The sequence below is a fragment of the Lolium perenne genome, chromosome 1, assembly GCF_019359855.2.
Source record: "Lolium perenne isolate Kyuss_39 chromosome 1, Kyuss_2.0, whole genome shotgun sequence".
In the NCBI taxonomy this organism is placed as follows: domain Eukaryota; kingdom Viridiplantae; phylum Streptophyta; class Magnoliopsida; order Poales; family Poaceae; genus Lolium; species Lolium perenne.
Genome location: NC_067244.2, coordinates 58,407,603 through 58,425,358, shown reverse-complemented (window position 1 = coordinate 58,425,358; position 17,756 = coordinate 58,407,603). Strand labels below are relative to the sequence as shown.

At 43.7% G+C, this 17,756-nt stretch overlaps 1 protein-coding gene and 1 long non-coding RNA gene across 5 annotated transcripts; one reads left to right on the top strand and one right to left on the bottom strand.

The window, feature by feature from the left end:
- Positions 1-1,561: 1,561 nt before the first annotated feature.
- On the top strand, positions 1,562-7,864 carry LOC127294521 (boron transporter 4). Of its 4 annotated transcripts, none has more exons than XM_051324363.2 (14): positions 1,562-1,707; positions 3,143-3,249; positions 3,344-3,426; positions 3,720-3,912; positions 4,017-4,155; positions 4,498-4,663; positions 4,744-4,910; positions 5,001-5,174; positions 5,407-5,502; positions 5,589-5,705; positions 6,069-6,391; positions 6,534-6,807; positions 7,175-7,309; positions 7,400-7,864. In XM_051324363.2, exons 2-14 carry the CDS (start codon positions 3,146-3,148, stop codon positions 7,463-7,465), a joined length of 2,037 nt encoding a protein of 678 aa, XP_051180323.1. In that variant the 5' UTR covers positions 1,562-1,707; positions 3,143-3,145; the 3' UTR covers positions 7,466-7,864. The 4 variants fall into 4 exon arrangements, with proteins under 4 accessions (XP_051180323.1, XP_051180318.1, XP_051180331.1 ...); XM_051324358.2 differs by having other exon boundaries at positions 3,131-3,249; XM_051324371.2 differs by lacking the exon at positions 1,562-1,707 and adding an exon at positions 2,277-2,716.
- A 1,750-nt stretch (positions 7,865-9,614) lies between these two features.
- LOC127294519 (uncharacterized) lies at positions 9,615-17,322 on the bottom strand. Its single transcript, XR_007846709.1, has 5 exons — positions 14,831-17,322; positions 14,531-14,746; positions 14,088-14,443; positions 13,808-13,985; positions 9,615-9,917 (listed from the first exon to the last, which is right to left on the bottom strand). It is a non-coding gene; the product is annotated as an uncharacterized lncRNA (long non-coding RNA).
- Between the last annotated feature and the right edge of the window lie 434 nt (positions 17,323-17,756).

Genomic DNA, 17,756 nt, shown 5'->3' with positions numbered 1-17,756 from the left:
TATTAATTTACAAAATGGAGACAAATTAAAACGGTACCAATATATCTATTTTCTAAAATAATTTCGCAATTAGGGAGATGAATAGAAAGAAAAAATATTTAAATAATTTCAAACAATTTTCAACATATTTTACAATAGAAGATGCCCTCGCATTTGCGAGGGCCACCATGCTAGTTATTTAAAATTTAAAATAATAAGGAGTTGTGATATCACGATCTAAGGGGTAATATGATTGATATGGTAGTATTATCAGTAATGTTCGTGAAGAAGATGGAAGCTCAACCGAAAGAAACCAAAATGTTAAGCGTGCTAGGGGTGAAGGATGGGTGACCTGGTTGGAAAGTTTGACTTTGAGAGGTAATTTGACTTAAGATTAAGCGTAGTGTTAGAATTAAAATGATCCATGTGAAATACTAATAAAATGTGAAAACAAATTGAAAATTTTAATTTTGAATTTCAAACGGACGGGACGGCGTGGCCTGCGCTGACAACCACTGTCAGCGTATTACAGCTACGCCGAGGGCGCTCGTGCCTCTGCCGAGGCGGACCTTCCCCGAGGAGCTACGTCGGCGGTGGCCCTCGGCGTAGACTACGCTGGAGGCCTTTTAAGGCTATGCCGATGGCTCGGAGCGTCGGCTTAGCGAGCAATTCCTATAATGAGTGGTATTTTCAGTTCTGAAGATTGTTTCATGTGTTCAGTCCCAATGTAGCTTGCATTTCTAATGAGATATCAAGTGACCTTGGGGGTAATTGGATAAACTTACCGTATGTCCAGTTGTCCACTGTACCATTGATGCACATTGTGAGAGTGACGCGGTGGGCTCTTGTCAAACATGAATCTAGCGCCGCTCACGAGTTAGGCAGCATGATGTGTCTGTCCACGCACATCCCTGAACATGGTACTCCTGTACAGCTCTTACTGAGCACGACATGGCTGCTAAGGAGGCAACACTCCGTACGCTCGTATGGCAGTAAGTAGAGCCTGCCCAACCATCCTCTTCCCATGTCCACGGCGACGATGACTAGCCTGCCCAGCTGGCTGGCTGTCTCCGGCGGAACGTGCCTAAGCACAGTTCACCCGCGTACGTCTCGTCCAAACGTAGAAGGAAAACGTGCCTCGGCCTCGGCCGGTTTGGCCCAACTGCACGCCGCGGAAGCACCGATGAGGCAACGGCCTCGTGCGCGAGCGGCGGGGCTGATTCATCAACGGAAGGAGTTGGGAGGAACGTGCTCGATCGGGGCGGCTGCTCGGAGTTGGCGAGCGAGACGATGACGTCGAATGAACAGATCGGCGACGGGGCCGATGAGCAGCGCTCTCTCTGCCTGCCGGGCCCGCCGTACGACCGGCTCGAACGGACGGCCGGCGACGCTCCTGGATTCAAACCCGCGAGAGCCGTGCGGCAGCGGCGCAACATCCAGGCCCGGAGCGGGCGCCCGTCAGACTGACCTCCTGGGTCCCGCGTGGTGGCCGCCGGCGCTATAAATACGCGGCCATTACGGAGGACAGAGAGAAGAAGAAGGAAGAAGGCTGCCTGCGATCCCGGCTCCGGCTCCTCCCTTCGCCTCAGCCTGCCGACGCCCAGGGTTCCGCGCCTCGCGTCGCGCGCGGTGGAGGCGGCATTGCCGTTCGCACTACCACGCACCTCCCGCGCCACCGCTGCGCCTCCCCGCCGGACCCTCCTCGACAGCGCCGCCGCCCCGCGCCTGGTAAGGCTCGATTCCGCAGCTTCCTTAACACCCCAACACCAACACTACATACGTTCCTTCAATTGCGCATCTGGGAGATTTTTTTCCCCGGACAGCCATGTGGATGCGCACGCGTTTGATGCATTTCAGCAATCGCTTCAGCTTCCTGTATGTGTTAGCACTACCAAATTCTGAAGAATGCGAATTAGTCGTCAGCTCGTTCGGCAAGGAGTTCAGTTTGTTAGTTGTCGACCTAATAATATTTCCCTGCTGCTTCAAGGGTTCGAAATTACAGCTTACTCCAACGGTGGGTGCGACTCCCTGCAACATGTCTGTACCATTTCGGTACTTTTGGCTGCTATTACACGGTCCTAGTTCCCAGCCAAGCATGCTTGATTAGTTGAGCTGTAGTCTTCTTTTGTTTGGCTCAACTTATGGTCACCAAGCCTGCATACAGTCATACAGATACAGGGGAGGTCGGGCATCTTTGCTTTGTTTGTGTTAAGCTTGCGTACAGATACAGGGGTGGTAGACCGCGCTTTCCTATGCTATGGCCTATGTATGATCCCGTCGTATCGGGCATTCTGAACCAAGGCCTCCAGGGGTGTTTCAAATGTCCGTCAGTTCATAAGCTGCTCCCATTCACCTGATTCAGCTTATCCAAATAGTCCGAATTAATGACCACTTTTTAGTCTGTCTGGAAGCCTAAACCCCCCTTTTTTTGGCCTTCTCGGCTGTCTATGTAATTATAATAATGCAAAAGAATGTGCTCATACCGAGTCCAGTAATGTAAAGCTAAATATAGCATCGTGTTAAATGACGGAAATTGGGCCAGCAAAATGCTATCATGCAATGGTTTGTGACCGGTCAAATTTTGGTCCAGCCACCATACTATGTATAGCATAACAAAACAGGGGCATGCCAAATTCAGCCAACCGTCCCATCTCTCTTGGCTGATGCTTCACGTGCTACCTCGTGTTCTTCCTGATGAGAATTCGGATATGAAGTGACATTATATCATCTTTATGGGGTAATGTAACTCTGTCGATTGTTTTCTTGCACAGTTTTCTTCGAGAAATCTCCTGGCATTATGTGTGTGAAAAGAACATGTGCATCCACTGTTGGATTTTACAAGATGCTGTTTTACTTGATATCTTGTCCGAAATTAAAATTGCTCTTACTTTGTCTTATGATATTTTGTTCATAGCCACAGAATCATGATTGTGAATTAGTATCTTCTTTCAAGTAAGTCCAGAGATAATAACTATTGGTCGCAGAACCTAAATATTGTTGAAATGCTTGTTGGTACAGATTATATTTTGAAACAGAAATATGTGGCGATCTTGTAACAATAACACAGGGAGTATTTCTAGTAAACCTATATGAGTCATGGCAGTACATGTACATCATGCCTTTTCACGCACACAATCTGATTATGTTTTAGCCCCCTTTTCAGACAATGGAACCTAAGAAAACCCTATTTAAGGGAGTGTCTGAGGATTTCAGGGGAAGGGCAGCTTGCTACAAACAAGATTGGCAGAATGGCTTCAGTTCTGGTCTCAGGTTTGCTGTGCCTCACGTCAATGCTCATTTAGTTGCACATCTCTTATAAGGTTTTGCAGTTGCGTTGACTATGTTGAATGCAATCTACTGTCAGGATATTGGCACCTACGCTGTACATCTTCTTTGCATCTGCACTACCTGTTATCGCCTTTGGGGAGCAACTGAGTAAAGATACAGGTTGGTTGTTCTTTGCACTGATCAGTAGCAGGTTGCCCATTTGTAGGTACTGTATGTGTCATGATATGCTACATCCTTTACTTTTATCTCTTACTGTGGTACTTATTGAAGACAATAAGGAAAATATATTAGATTCCTTCATAAACAATTTTTCTTCAACAAGGGGACGAAATAAATTGACAGTTACCTACATATATTGGATATTAAATTATAGAACGGAATAACCAAACAAGTAATTATGCACCGCCTTTCTTAGGCACGGTAGCTGACAAGTAAAAAATATTTTTTTTCAGATGGTACACTCACGACAGTTGAGGCATTAGCATCAACTGCTATATGTGGCATCATACATTCTGTAATAGGCGGACAGCCACTGCTGATTGTTGGAGTTGCAGAACCAACTATTATCATGTACACGTATCTCTACAATTTTGCAAAAAATGAGCCAAACCTTGGACCGAGATTATTCCTAGCATGGGCTGGATGGTAAGGAACCATAGATGAATAATTATTTGCCTTCTGGTTACCCAAAATGGTACTTATACTTATTTTATCTTTTATCTATTAATTTTATTCTTATCCACTGACAGGGTTTGCATCTGGACTGCAGTCATGCTGTTCCTCATGGCAATGTATAATGCTGCAGCTGCTTTAAACAGATTTACAAGGTTTGCAGGAGAACTGTTTGGAATGTTAATTACAATTCTGTTCATGCAAGAAGCTATCAAGGTATAGAAGTTTGTTATATGTATGTTTTGTGTACAACTGCCTCTGCTCTGAAATATAAGATATTTTACTATTTTCAAATTTGGGTGTTCAATCTTCCTTGACGTCACTGATAATATGTACAAAACTATCAGATCGATTGTATGAAAGGATAATAGTACCATCTTATCTGTTAAGTGAACATAGAGAAGTAGTTTGAAAATAATATTTTATATGAATATATTGCCATGGTCGATTGTCAAAGTTTTAAATTGGAGATCGTGCCTTGTTCAAAGTGCTTTACATTCTTGAGTAGAGGTAGTAATTAGGTAGATGCTTACTCATTACATCACATGTGTTCCCCAGGGAATGTTTAGTGAATTCAGTGTACCTGAGGGTAACGACCAGAGCCTACCGATATACCAGTTCCAATGGGTATATATTAATGGTCTGCTTGGGCTTGTGTTTTCAATGGGACTGCTCTATACAGCATTAAGTAGCAGGGGTGCAAGGTCATCGCTCTACGGCACTGGTTTGTCATATACATCCATATATATTTGATGAAAATTGTCTCCATATACAAGCTACTAATGCTCCAGATAAAACTTACAGGGTGGCAAAGGAGCTTAATTGCTGACTATGGTGTTCCGCTTTTGGTCATACTGTGGACCGCATTGTCATATTCGTTACCCAGCAAGATCCCTTCAGGTGTTCCCAGGAGGCTCTTTACCCCGCTCCCTTGGGAACCCAAATCACTACAGCATTGGACAGTAGCTAAGGTAATAAGGCTACTTCGAATCCAGGATCATATTGATAGGTCATATATGTGATCTCAGAATTTTTATAATAGTTCATTGGTGAACATGCAGGATTTGTTTTCTGTCCCTCCAGCCTACATTTTTTTGGCTATTGTGCCTGCAGCGATGGTTGCAGGACTCTATTTTTTTGATCATAGTGTAGCTTCACAGATGGCTCAGCAGAAGGAATTTAATTTAAAGAATCCATCGGCATATCACTACGACATTTTGATCTTGAGCTTTTCGGTATGATTTATTTGTGTCACTCCTAGTTAACTCTTTTCCTACATTACGGATGTTAGTCGGATTAGAATACGAAGATCTTATCTGTGAATTCCAACTTCTTAAGAGAACCAGAAAATGTAATAAATTCAGTGATGTGCAGAAAATTGTTAAAATATTATATCTACACATATGTAAGATATCAGACCATTACTATCATTCTTCCTGTTTTTCATGGTATAGAAATGCCATGCAGGTCTTGATCTGTGGTCTTCTTGGCATCCCTCCATCTAATGGAGTACTTCCCCAGGCCCCCATGCACACGAGAAGTCTTGCTGTCTTGAGGAGGCAGGTTGGTGATTTTCACAGGCTCTTGTCTGTCAATTTTCTATTCACTTTAACTTTGCTCATGTGCCGTCTCTTTTTCATTCAATTTAGGCCTTACGGAAAAAGATGGTCCAAACCGCCAAGGAAGGCATGATGAACAATGCTAGTAGTTCAGAAGTTTATGGAAAGATGCAAGAAGCTTTCATTAAAATGGATGATAAAATGAATGTAAGTAGTCATTATTCATAAGTTATATTACATCATGCTTTCTAGGTTCCTCAACTATGCTGATAATAATGTTCTAAAAAAATGCTTATAATCACGACAAGTTTAATACTGCTTGATGCCTCTTTATCAAATGACTGGCATGTTAGGGAATGCCATTCAAATCAGTTAAATGATGAAATGCCACCCAATTCGTTGTTACCTGTACAATCTCACTTACTGACTACTAGCATTAAGCATATATAGTACAAGCGTATAATGGAAAATTATTTTTCATAGTGTAACTGTTAGGCTTTACAAAGTTGTTCCAAAAAATCATATGAACTTCAATTTGTTGTATAAGAATATAACTGTAACGTCATGCAGGAGGATTCTGTTCACAAAGAGCTCAAGGACTTGAAAGATGCGGTTATCCCAGAGGGGGATGGTTCAGGGAGTGTGCCTGAAGTATTTGATCCAGAAAAACATCTGGAAGGTTACTTGCCTGTCCGGGTGAATGAGCAGAGAGTAAGCAACCTGCTTCAGTCTCTGCTGGTTGCTGGTTGTGTTGGAATTGTTCCGGTCATTCAGAAGATACCCACATCAGTCCTTTGGGGTTACTTTGCTTATATGTCCATAGATAGTCTGCCTGGGAACCAGTTCTGGGAGCGGATACAACTTCTGTTTGTCGCACCTCAGCGGCGCTACAAGTAAACTCTACTTGCCTGATTCTTGTGTCTGTTCATTTATTTGAAGCATATCCAAAGCAGTATATGCATTTTGATTTCAGCCAGTTCATTGTTCAAGAAATCCGAACATGCTGTAAACACTTATTTTGTATAATTCGGACAGGGTTCTTGAAGGTGCCCATGCGTCCTTCTTGGAGTCGGTGCCTTTCAACAAGATATCTGCCTTCACCCTTTTCCAGCTGATTTATCTCTTGATGGTCTGGGGGGTGACATGGATACCAGTAGTAGGAATCCTCTTCCCGCTCTTGTTCTTCTTTCTCGTTATCATTAGGCAGCATTTGCTCCCAAAATTCTTTGATACACGCCACCTGTGGGAATTGGATGCATCAGAGTACGAAGAATGTGAGGGGGTTCGCCGTGATCCATCGGTATCAGAGGTATGGATTCTTCTCCCTTCCTCTTTCATCTACTGCAAATTCAGTTTGCAGGAGTAAATTTACAATTCGGTTCAGCTGCGAAAGTTCAGTAAATATATTAAATGAAATTTGGTGATGTGTCTAAGACTGCAAGCCCCTTTGCATAGCTTTCTAGTAATTATCAACACTGCCTACTTGGCTTTTTATTTTTCTTCGAATCAAGTCGGGCATTTTAATTCATCCTTTTTTCTCCGAACCAGAAAAGATCATAATAGTAGTATAAGCTTTATGCTCATTTCCATTTTATGCTTTGACATCCTAGGATCCTTTGCCTCTCTTTAACTTCTTTCGTTTGAGATGATCTGAATTACGTCACTATTTTGTGCAGGCTGAAGACGAATCCATTGCCCGCGGCATTGAAGCTCCCCCTGATTATGCTTCTGAGATATTGGAAGAATTCACGACTCACCGTGGAGAACTGAAGCACAGGGCCCCGAGCTTCCGCGACGAGCGGCTGATACGGGTACTGTCTCGACCATTTTCCATAGCTGCCCTCAAGCTTCAGAACATAACCCCGTGCTGAAACTCAACATTCCACACTTTGTTTTGGCAGCTGAACTCGGTCCAGATGACGAGACAGTTCTCCCGGATCTCTTCTTTTGCTCCTCCACGGCCCTAACTGAGGAAGGAGATGTGAAGACATTCTTTCTGGCATGGATCTCTAGACGATGGGTGCAAAAATACCCGGCGTATCACGGCTTGTACATGGCGGAGCGAGTGATAACATTCTTGTCTACATCAAGTAACCGCTGCCAAGAATACATACCAATCTGGGGCCAAAGACACGTCGAGGAACGACGAGCTGCGCGGGGAATAGTGAAATTTGTAGTGCGTGAATATGAGCTATTGTGCAGAAGAGAAGAAATGGAAATGGAAAGGGGATACGGCAAGGAACAGCGTATTATTTTTGTTAGGCTATTGCACATCGTTTGTCATATTAACTGAAATGAAATGATGATGTAAATAAACTGAAATGAAATGATGACGCACCTGCTCTAGTTAGCCTTAGAAAAGCTAAGCCTGACCAATCGATCAGTCATTCCTTGCATCTTAATTTCGATATAAACTGGAAAGGGTTGCTTGACATCATTATTTGGGCCTTTACTGGTGTCAATGTGCAGCAAGCCAGCAGCACAAAGTGACAGAATGCCCAACAATTGCAATAAAAATTTAGAAGATTAACAAGTAAGAGTACGGACGGTGGAGTAAAAGAGCAGCGCAAATATAATTGTCAGACGTGTACCGTACATTCATCTACCTTTCAAAAAAATATTTTTTCGATAAAAAAATATATTAATATCATGAAGATATCAATTACAACCTAGCCTCTACACCAATAAAATATTCAAAGACATCGGGATGCACATAACTAAGAAAATAAATAAAAAAGAGAGAAAAGAAAACAAAGACCCCGTGGCGATGTTGAATCACTCGCCAGAGTAGCAATCTAACCACCACCGAAAACAACTACTGCAAATGAGATTCTCCAAAAGCAACGTCTTAAAAAAACCAGTGCATAAGCTTTGTCATCATCCGATCGAAGATCTTTGGGTTTTCACCCTAGAGAAAGTCCTAGTTTCTAAAACAATGGTTTCAGTAAGGCCATTGCGAGGTACATCCAGTGAAGACAAGACATTGGGTTTGCAATCATGGATCCGTACTCGAGGAGCAACACTACGAATGCAGTCCACCTGGGCCCCCCCCCCCCCCCCCCCCCCGCCGCCGCCAAGGTTGCTGCTGCCAATCGCCAAACACCGGACACATAAGGAGAACATGTGATGCATTGTCTTCATCGCAGCCAGTACCCTCTCCGCCATTACCAACCTAATATATATTAAGACATGTCCCGTGTCACCGACAAGACGGCGAAGCTTCGCTACTCGCCCAAATGAATCAACTCTAGCTGAAGATAAGGACGCACATGACTGCATCGACTCCACTCTAGATATCAAGTAGCGTCCTGTGCAAAACTACGGAAATCTTCGAGTGGAAGACCGAAACTCGCCGACGGCTAAATAGAGATAGTGGAGGCCGACACGAAGAAGATCGAGGCCTTGGTGCTCAAAGAACAGCAGGGCCAAACTACCTTTATTCTTCGATGCAGACAAGCAGGTCTCCACGCCGCCATCTGCCACCCAATGGGCCCAACCGCCCCCGAAGAAGGAGGAGGCCACCACCATGCCCGGGACATCTTCCCCAGACGTCCTCGTGCCGCGGGACTACCCAGGAGTTCCTCCGCGTGCCGTCATCAGTGACGTCACGATGCATCAACGGAAACAATGGTCATGCCCTAGGAGGCCTGCCCATGACCACCAACTGTTTTCGTCATCTGTCGCTAACGATGCTCGCCAAGATCTCTTGGACGGCGCCATCCTACGCTACCATCGAAGCCTAGGTCGGTGCGGGGCATCACTGCCGATGCTACGAAATCTACGCCGCCGCGCTAGGGAGGCCCGTCGCAGCAAGGAAGCCGGTTGAGGAAGCTTCGCCGCGGTCACACCGCCAAAACTTTTCCCAGAGATGATGCCAGCGGTGGCGGGAGGAGGGGCGAGGATGGGGTGCCTAGATGGGAGGGGCGGCGGCGCTCCTGTGTGGCTCGGCGTGACCACACGGGAGCGGTTTCGGGAGCGCGTGTCTCTTGCGCACTAATTATGTACTCAACTTAAACTTTCCTCATAAGAAGGGAGACCTTTGAAATAATAATGGAATTTATTAAATGAAAAAGCTAATTCACTCAAAATCACAAATGCACTTTTTTTTCCGATATGGGAGCATAGCCCGGCCTCTGCATCAATCGATGCACACAACCATTTCATTTATTTAAAAGATGTTCAAAGTGTGTACTTATTACAACCATGCCGTATCTAAAGTCGAGACAAGGACCTACCAAACAAAGATGAAAAGTATAAAAAACTATCCATCTCCAATTCTTCTAATATGCCGCCATCCAGGAAATAACAGTCTCGTGTGACCGTCACTAGATGGTTGCATCCAGTAGCCATAATATCTCGCAGCTCCTCCGGAAGTAGGTATGCCCATACCTGTATCCAATGCACCGCACGAAGAATAACCTGCAAAAAATTGGTTCCCTTCTGTTTATTAAACACAATATCATTTCTACTAGTCCATATCGACCAACAAATTGCAGAAACACCGATACGAATACGTTCCTTATCTTTCTTAGGCACTCCATTCAACCAATTACCGAACATATTAGTAATGTTGGATGGAGAAGGTATGTTATAAGAAAAGAAAACCATCCTCCAAATTAGTTTTGCGAACGGGCAGAAAATAAACAAATTTTCAATATTCTCATTCTCATCAAAGAAACAAAATTTTTGACAACCTGCCCACTTTCTTTTTAGCAAATTATCCTTAGTTAACAACACCTTATTACTAAGGAACCACATAAAAAATTATCTTAAGCATAATTTTGATCTTCCAAAGGTACTTGCGCAAAAATCTAGTATATCCGTGCATAAGATCCAAGTACATAGATTTAACTGAGAACACACCCGACTCCGTTAAGTTCGAGATAAACTTATCAGTTTCATTAGTTAGATGCACATACATTAAACGCTCACATAGATGCAGCCACCAATTCCACTTATGTACGTTTAGAGATCTCCTAAAACCAATGTTAATAGGCACTTGCCTCAAAACCGTAGATACCAACACATTTTTTCTTTGGGCAATATTATACAAAGACGGATATTGTTGCGCTAACGGCACATCACCCAACCATATATCTTCTCAAAACCTAATCCTCAACCCATCTCCTACCTTGAATTTGCCTCTCTTAAAAAAATTAGTCTTAACCCGCATTAATCCATTCCAAAATGGAGAATCACTGGCTTTCTCCTCAACCTGGGCTAAAGTCTTATGTTTGAGATACTTATTGTGTAGCAATTGTTGCTACACTCCCTCCTCAGTTAATAATTTGAAAACCATTTACTTAGCAAACATTTATTTTTCAGTTCAAGGACTTCAATACCTAAGCCCCTTGATCCTTGGGTCTACAAATTATATTCCAACGAGACAATCTATATTTCTTCTTATGCTCATCTGATTGCCAAAAGATGCGAGACCGATAAAAATCAAGTCTCTTTCTTACTCCTACCGGAATCTCCAAAAAGGATAGCATAAACATGGGTAAACTAGTAAGAACCGAGTTGATAAGGGTAAGGCGATCTCCATACGAAAGCATCTTTCCCCTCCAACAACCTAACTTTGCCGCAAATCTATTTTTCACCAGATTCCATTCTGAATTACGGAGCACACGGTGATGAACTGGGATTCCAAGATATCTAATCGACAAAGAACCAGATGCACACCGAAATATTTCTTTATATTGGTGTTCCATTTCTGATGCTTTACCAAAACAGAATAATTCGCTCTTATGGAAATTTGTCTTTAGCCCCGATAGTTGCTCAAAGATACACAAGATAAGTTTCATATTAACCGCTTTTTCTAGGTCATGCTCCATAAAAATAATAGTATCATCTGCATACTGCAAAACCGACACCCCCCCTCAACCAAATGGGGAATAAGACTACCCACATGACCAGCTTCCTTAGCCCCGCATAATTAAAATAGCTAACATATCAGTTATGATATTAAATAAAATAGGAGATAACGGATCTCCCTGCCTCAAACCCTTTTTTGTTTGGAACTTATGACCAACGTCATCATTAACCTTAATCCCAACACTCCCCCCTACACAAAGTTTTTAATCCGATCACACCAAACTGGGTTAAAACCCTTCATCCGCAAAACTTGTTGAAGGAAAGGCCACTTCACCTTGTCATATGCCTTCTCAAAATCAATTTTAAATATAACCCCATCCATCTTTTTACGATGTAATTCATAGATTGTCTCATGCAAAACAACAACCCCTTCCAAGATATGTCTACCAGGCATAAAGGCCGTCTGAGTAGGTTTTACTATTTTGTGAGACACTACCGAAACCCGATTAGTGGAGACTTTAGTGAAGATTTTGAAACTAACATTAAGCAAACATATAGGCCTGTATTATTGAATTTGCACCGCATTTTCTTTTTTAGGTAATAAAGTAATAATCCCAAAAATTAACTTGAACAAGGGAAAACCACCAGCCTGAAAATGACCAAACATAGCCATCAGGTCCTTTTTAACGACATCCCAAAATCTTTGATAAAATTCCGCAGGAATCCCATCTGGCCCCGGCGATTTGTTGTGGTCCATTTGAGATATGGCTTCAAACACTTCTTCCTCGGAAAAATCAACAGTTAAGAGGGCATTCTCCTCTTCAGAAATTTGCGGAATATCATCGGTACTAGTTTCCATCATTTCGAAATTGTTATCTTCAGGAGGTCCAAAAAGTTTCTTATAGTATTCAGTGATGTATACTTTCAAATTATCATTACCCACAATAGTCCCTTCTTCTTGTTCTAATTGGAATATTTTTTCTTCCTATGTTTGCCATTTGCTATCGAATGGAAGTATTTTGTATTGTTTCCTCCCTCCTGTATATGTTTAACTTTAGCCCTTTGTGCTCATTTGATCTCTTCTTCTCGACGAAGCTTATTCAATTGATCATTTGCATTTTTTAAATCCATCCTCCCCCTCTCAGTTGGAGGGCAAGTTTCAGCTTGACTTTCCAAGAAGTCTATTAAATTCAACAGCTGTTCCTTCTCTTTCTTATATTTTCCACTTATATTTTTTGCCCATCCCCTAAAAAATCTCCTCAAATGTCTAATTTTATTTTGCAAAGTCTTAATTGGTGTATCACCAATAGGACGAGCTGCCCACTATCTCATCGAAGCCATCTTGTTCAAACCAAGATAGTTCGAAAGAGACACGCGCATTGTTACCCCGATGACCCTTGTTTCCCGAATCAATCAGCAGTGGAGTGTGATCCGATCCAGCTCGGGATAAAGCTCTCACCGAAACAAGTGGAAAATTTTGTTCCCACTCCACACTTGCTAGAACCCGATCTAACTTCTCATAAGTCAGGTTTACTCGCCTATTCGCCCATGTGTATTGACAACCAGATAAAGCAATTTCCCACAGATTTAAATTCTCAGTGATAGCATTAAACATAAAAGGTCATCTAGGATTATAATTATCATTACTTTTCTCCTCCGGTTTACGGAGTATGTTAAAATCTCCAGCTAACATCATAGGTAAAGACTCCGTATCACAACTCCTAACCAATTCGGACAGAAATTCAGGTTTGCGAGAATCTTGTGCCGCTCCATACACATATACTAAAATCCATTCAAAACCATCATGTTTACAACGGACATGGAACTTAACACAAAAATCCCCATTATCCACTTTTTTTAATTTGAAGAGAGGAGGTATTAATACCAATCAGAATCCCTCCAGACTGCCCTATTGGTGGCAAACAAAACCATGCGAAGTCAGCATCCCCCAACAAACTGGTTATGAGTGCATTCGAAAAATTAGATCGTCCTGTTTCCAACAACGCAATAAAATCTAACCTATACTCTCTAATCGCCTCTTTAACAAAAAGATGCTTTCCAGGATCTCTAAACCCCTCACTATTCCAGGACATACCTCTTAAGCCCTCCATTTCAAGAGTATGATTTTTTAAACTTAGTTCTGGTACTTCGACGAAGAGGTGCCTTATCAATGGCCTTTTTTTTAATCTTAGTACAATTCACTACAGTCGGTTGTTCAATAGCAAGTTCCTCATTTAACAAATTTTCCTCGTCATTCAAATCTTCACATAAATTCGAAACCCTATTAACCAGTAAACATACAGGTAGTTCCTCAGTACCCTCATTTGATTTTAATAAAGTCAAAGACCTCCTACATTCATTATCAAGGATCAACTTAGCAGAATCATTTTCTACCTCGGCTGAGTTTTCCAACGACACCCCCAAAGTCTTAGACTTATCAATAATATTAGAGCAAGTAAACAATAACAAAGAAACTTTATTCGGAGTCGACGTACCAGGCAAATTATACATAGACTTTCGCTGCACCGAGGCCATAGCTCTCTGCAATTGAGAATCATCTACATTGGGTTGAGCTCCGATCCTTGCACTAGAACGAGTCCCCCGCACACGAAATCCCGCCAAATGCAATAACCTCCTCACGAGTAAAAGTTTTTGCCTCTTCCAATACAGGGACTGCATTTTTATTGTTATGAGGCAAAATTGAGTCTATCACAGGTGACTTTAAATTGTTTGGCACATTTTTGACAGCAAAAAATCGATCCCGGATCGACGTACCTTGTGTCACGCATCCATTGCCATGCAAGTTGGGCTCGGCATGCAATATAGGCCTCGGGCTGCTACGCTGCTGATGAAGCGCGTGCCTTGGGCTGTCGACAAGTGGCACACACACTCCGTCCCGGCACTGTCCGCCAGCGCTGGCAGCTTTTGGCGAGCCATCGCTCACTGCCTGAGCACACCGGGCCTCCTGCCTAGGATCACACGCCCCATGCAGTGGACGTGCACCATCTGCATGCTCCCGACGTCGACCGGCCACCCCAAACAGCACATTAGTAGCACCATTTCCAGTATTCAGAGAGAACAGCGGTGAATTCCGACTCGCCGGAGAGCGAACAGCGGACAAGTGTTGCTCCCTACCCTCGGAAGAAAAAGCATCAGGACACAAAGGTTGTAAGATTTTAGAAACAGAATGAAAGTCAACAACATTTGAATCCTTGTACCTCAAAAAATCAGATGAATTGGCTGCCATATTTGCCCCAGTATAATATAAACATGTATTCTTCAATTCGTTGATATGAACCTCAGTATCAACTAGTGGTATCATCTTGGTTGCCGCATCCTTGATCAATGGGGATACAGCAACATCTACATGAGCCTAGATAACCTGTGCAGTACTTAGATCATTCGGAAAGCGAACAACAGGCATTTGCTGTCCACTACCAAATGAAGAAACAGCCGTAAATATAGGTTCTAAACATTTTGGACTAGGATATGAATCAACACAAATTGAATCCAAATACCTCGCCTCAGAGAGACCCTTGTCTGTCAAATTTAGAACAGAATGATCTGACCAAGTACTGTTTAGCTTTGTGATATCAAGTGAACCAAAGTGCACTGGTGTATTAGCTAAATTCTTTGTATTACCCTTAGACTCATTAGACTTTCTGTTTATATCATTCTGTGCCTCTTTGTTGGTCTCACCCTTGGACCTCTTAACCTCCCGATCCGCTACATTATCCTCTAGTTGTCCAGAACCATTGCCACTTGGGTCATCATCTTCCCCTGATGCTGCAGTCATAGTGACATCTGGTGAAATATTGGGTTGCTGCCCCTCCACCTCAAATCTAAGACAATAAAAATCGTTTTTAATCTTCAAGTCCCAAGTAGTTGGTATTAGTGACGGATCTAAACAAGTAATCAACATACGCAAAACATTATTTGCGCGAGTGAAAACAGTGTCTATATTCATGGTCTTTCCAAAGACGTCACCCAGAGCCCACATATATAGCCAGAAAATCATCAAGTGCAAACGGAGGTAACTGGTGCACCCGTACCCAGATGTCCTCCGGTGCCCAAATAGGTTCGAATTCTTTCTTCCAAAAATCAAAAGAGATGGATATGACCGAATCTGGAATATTGTAACGACCAAAACGCTGCACTCGTACCAAATCCAACTTGCTTGGAAAATTCACCCTAAAGACATTAGCCTCCACTTCTTGCACCTCCCACTCATATTGATCATCTGGAACAAACCATTGTAACTGAGTGATCACCTCATCAACAGTAAGAGATCCCCCGGATACAGTCACTCTTCCTAGTCTTGTGTTCTCAATTCTTGGCTTTACCGAGTCAGACAGCGGTAGCTCCCAAAAAGACAAATCGACATGGCCCAAACCATACATGGCCAACCGAGGTCTTGGAGCTTTCAACAACGGACATTCATTAGTAATATGTCCAGAACGCTGACAACAATCACATAAGATTACCTCGCAATCATTCAGAAAATGTCCAGGTTTCCCACAACGATAACAAGTCGGACCCTTTTTCTTCCCCCCTGCTGCATTATCTCCGGCTAGATGATCAGATTCAACTATGTTCTGAGATACTTGCTTATTGATACCTGCAACTGCTAACAAAGCATATGTAGCATTAGTGGTATTGGTTGGCTGCTGATTAACTTCATTACGCTGACCCGAAACCATCCGCGACACATTGCTCTGGGTGGCATTGGGCATCACACTGTCTGCATTTGCTCCCTGTTTATGACTAGAAACCTCCGCCATTTGATGTGCTAAGGCCTCTGCGGTATCTCTTACCAATTGTTGCTGAATTGCATTCAAAGCATTTGGAGCTGGGGGATTTCGACTATTTGCAAACCTATCATAGTAAGGACCAGATGTGAAACGACGCTAAAAATTATTGTTACCATACCGGCGTCCGCAGCATTGTGCCGCTGAAACCCCGTATTCCGGTACCCTCCTTGATCATATGTGTGCCCTTGGCCTGCCCGGAATACACCGTCATCGAAGACATTGTCCCTATTATCTTGCCCATCCCGAGAACCACCATCCTCACCCGCTGTCCTGCTAGGTCCGCCTTGAACGAAGTTGCCTCGGCCACCACTCGGAACTCCGTCCCAGCGACTGCCTCCACGACCTCCTCTCGGCGGCTCACGTCCGCGGTTCGGCTGCCCCCCGCCACGGTTCATCGCAGCGGCGACAATTCCCTCCGAAGACGAAGATTGCAGCGGTGGTGACGGCTGCCAGATGGTTCTGCCAAACCCTAAACGACGTCGAACACCCCGATCAAATTGTGGTGCTCGACTCGTCAGGTGGACCTCGATCGTTGACTCCAGGCCCAAACAGCCCTTCATGTGAGTCAACGGATTTTATTGGCCCGCACGGCCCAAACTTAGAGGAACAGCGTTTGAAAATCTCCTGCTCGACACATGCAACGGAGATCTGGAAGATCGCCGATCACCACAGAATCGTCGATTCCCACAGAGTTGGCGTTGCAAATTGTTTCTCCTTTGTAAATTGTTTCTCCTTCGAAGAACCGCAAACCACTCGGCAGCATCGAAGCTATCCAAGAGGAATGTCATCGGTGACAGCACCGACAAAGACCGATCACTTCTCTTCGGCCTCGATCTGTAAAGATTGGAAGAAATATCATAATCAACAGAATCCAAACACTGACCTGATCGTAAGACAATCGCATCTTGTCTTTGTCGCCTCTTCTTATCTTCACGTCTACGCAACGCAGAGATATTCTCCTCCACCAGCGTACAAATCCTCGACGCCGGCTCGCGGACGAGATACGGTGACTCCCCGGTGATGGCTGACGATGAACTGACGGAATCCGCCTCCTCATCGGAGCTCACCGTGGCCTCCTCGTCGGAGAGCGCCCAAAATCGCCCACGAGTCGCCTCTAACGGCTCTCCGCGATTAGCGGACATCATCTGTCATCCACCTATATCAAGTGGCCCGAGCCCTAGCGACCGGGTGCTGGCGGAGTTTTGCTATCTCTATTATGGTTTGGAGATGGCCCAAAGATGGGACTTACTTATCCAAGTGTGCATATACGGCCTTTTTTTTTTTTTTTGAGCAACCGGCAGGAGCACTGCCTTTTCATTAAGCAAGAGGGAAAAACGAACCAAACTGTACAAAGAAGGGCATATTTAGATTAAGGTGAAAATATGCCCAGAAAACCACCCTAGAAACCGACCCAAAAAAAAGAAAAACTAGTCCGGCTCGGCCGGGATAGACGGCCCGAAGCCGTTGATGGTACGGTCCCGCTGCAGAATGTCTTCCCTAGTGATGTCAGCCACCTCCAGATAGGTTAGGCGATGCGCAGTAAAAATGCGCCTGTTCCGCTCCTTCCAAGCGTTCCAAAGAACATAGAGAGAGAAAACGGCCGCTGAAGCGTTTCTGATCCTTGTTAGTCTGT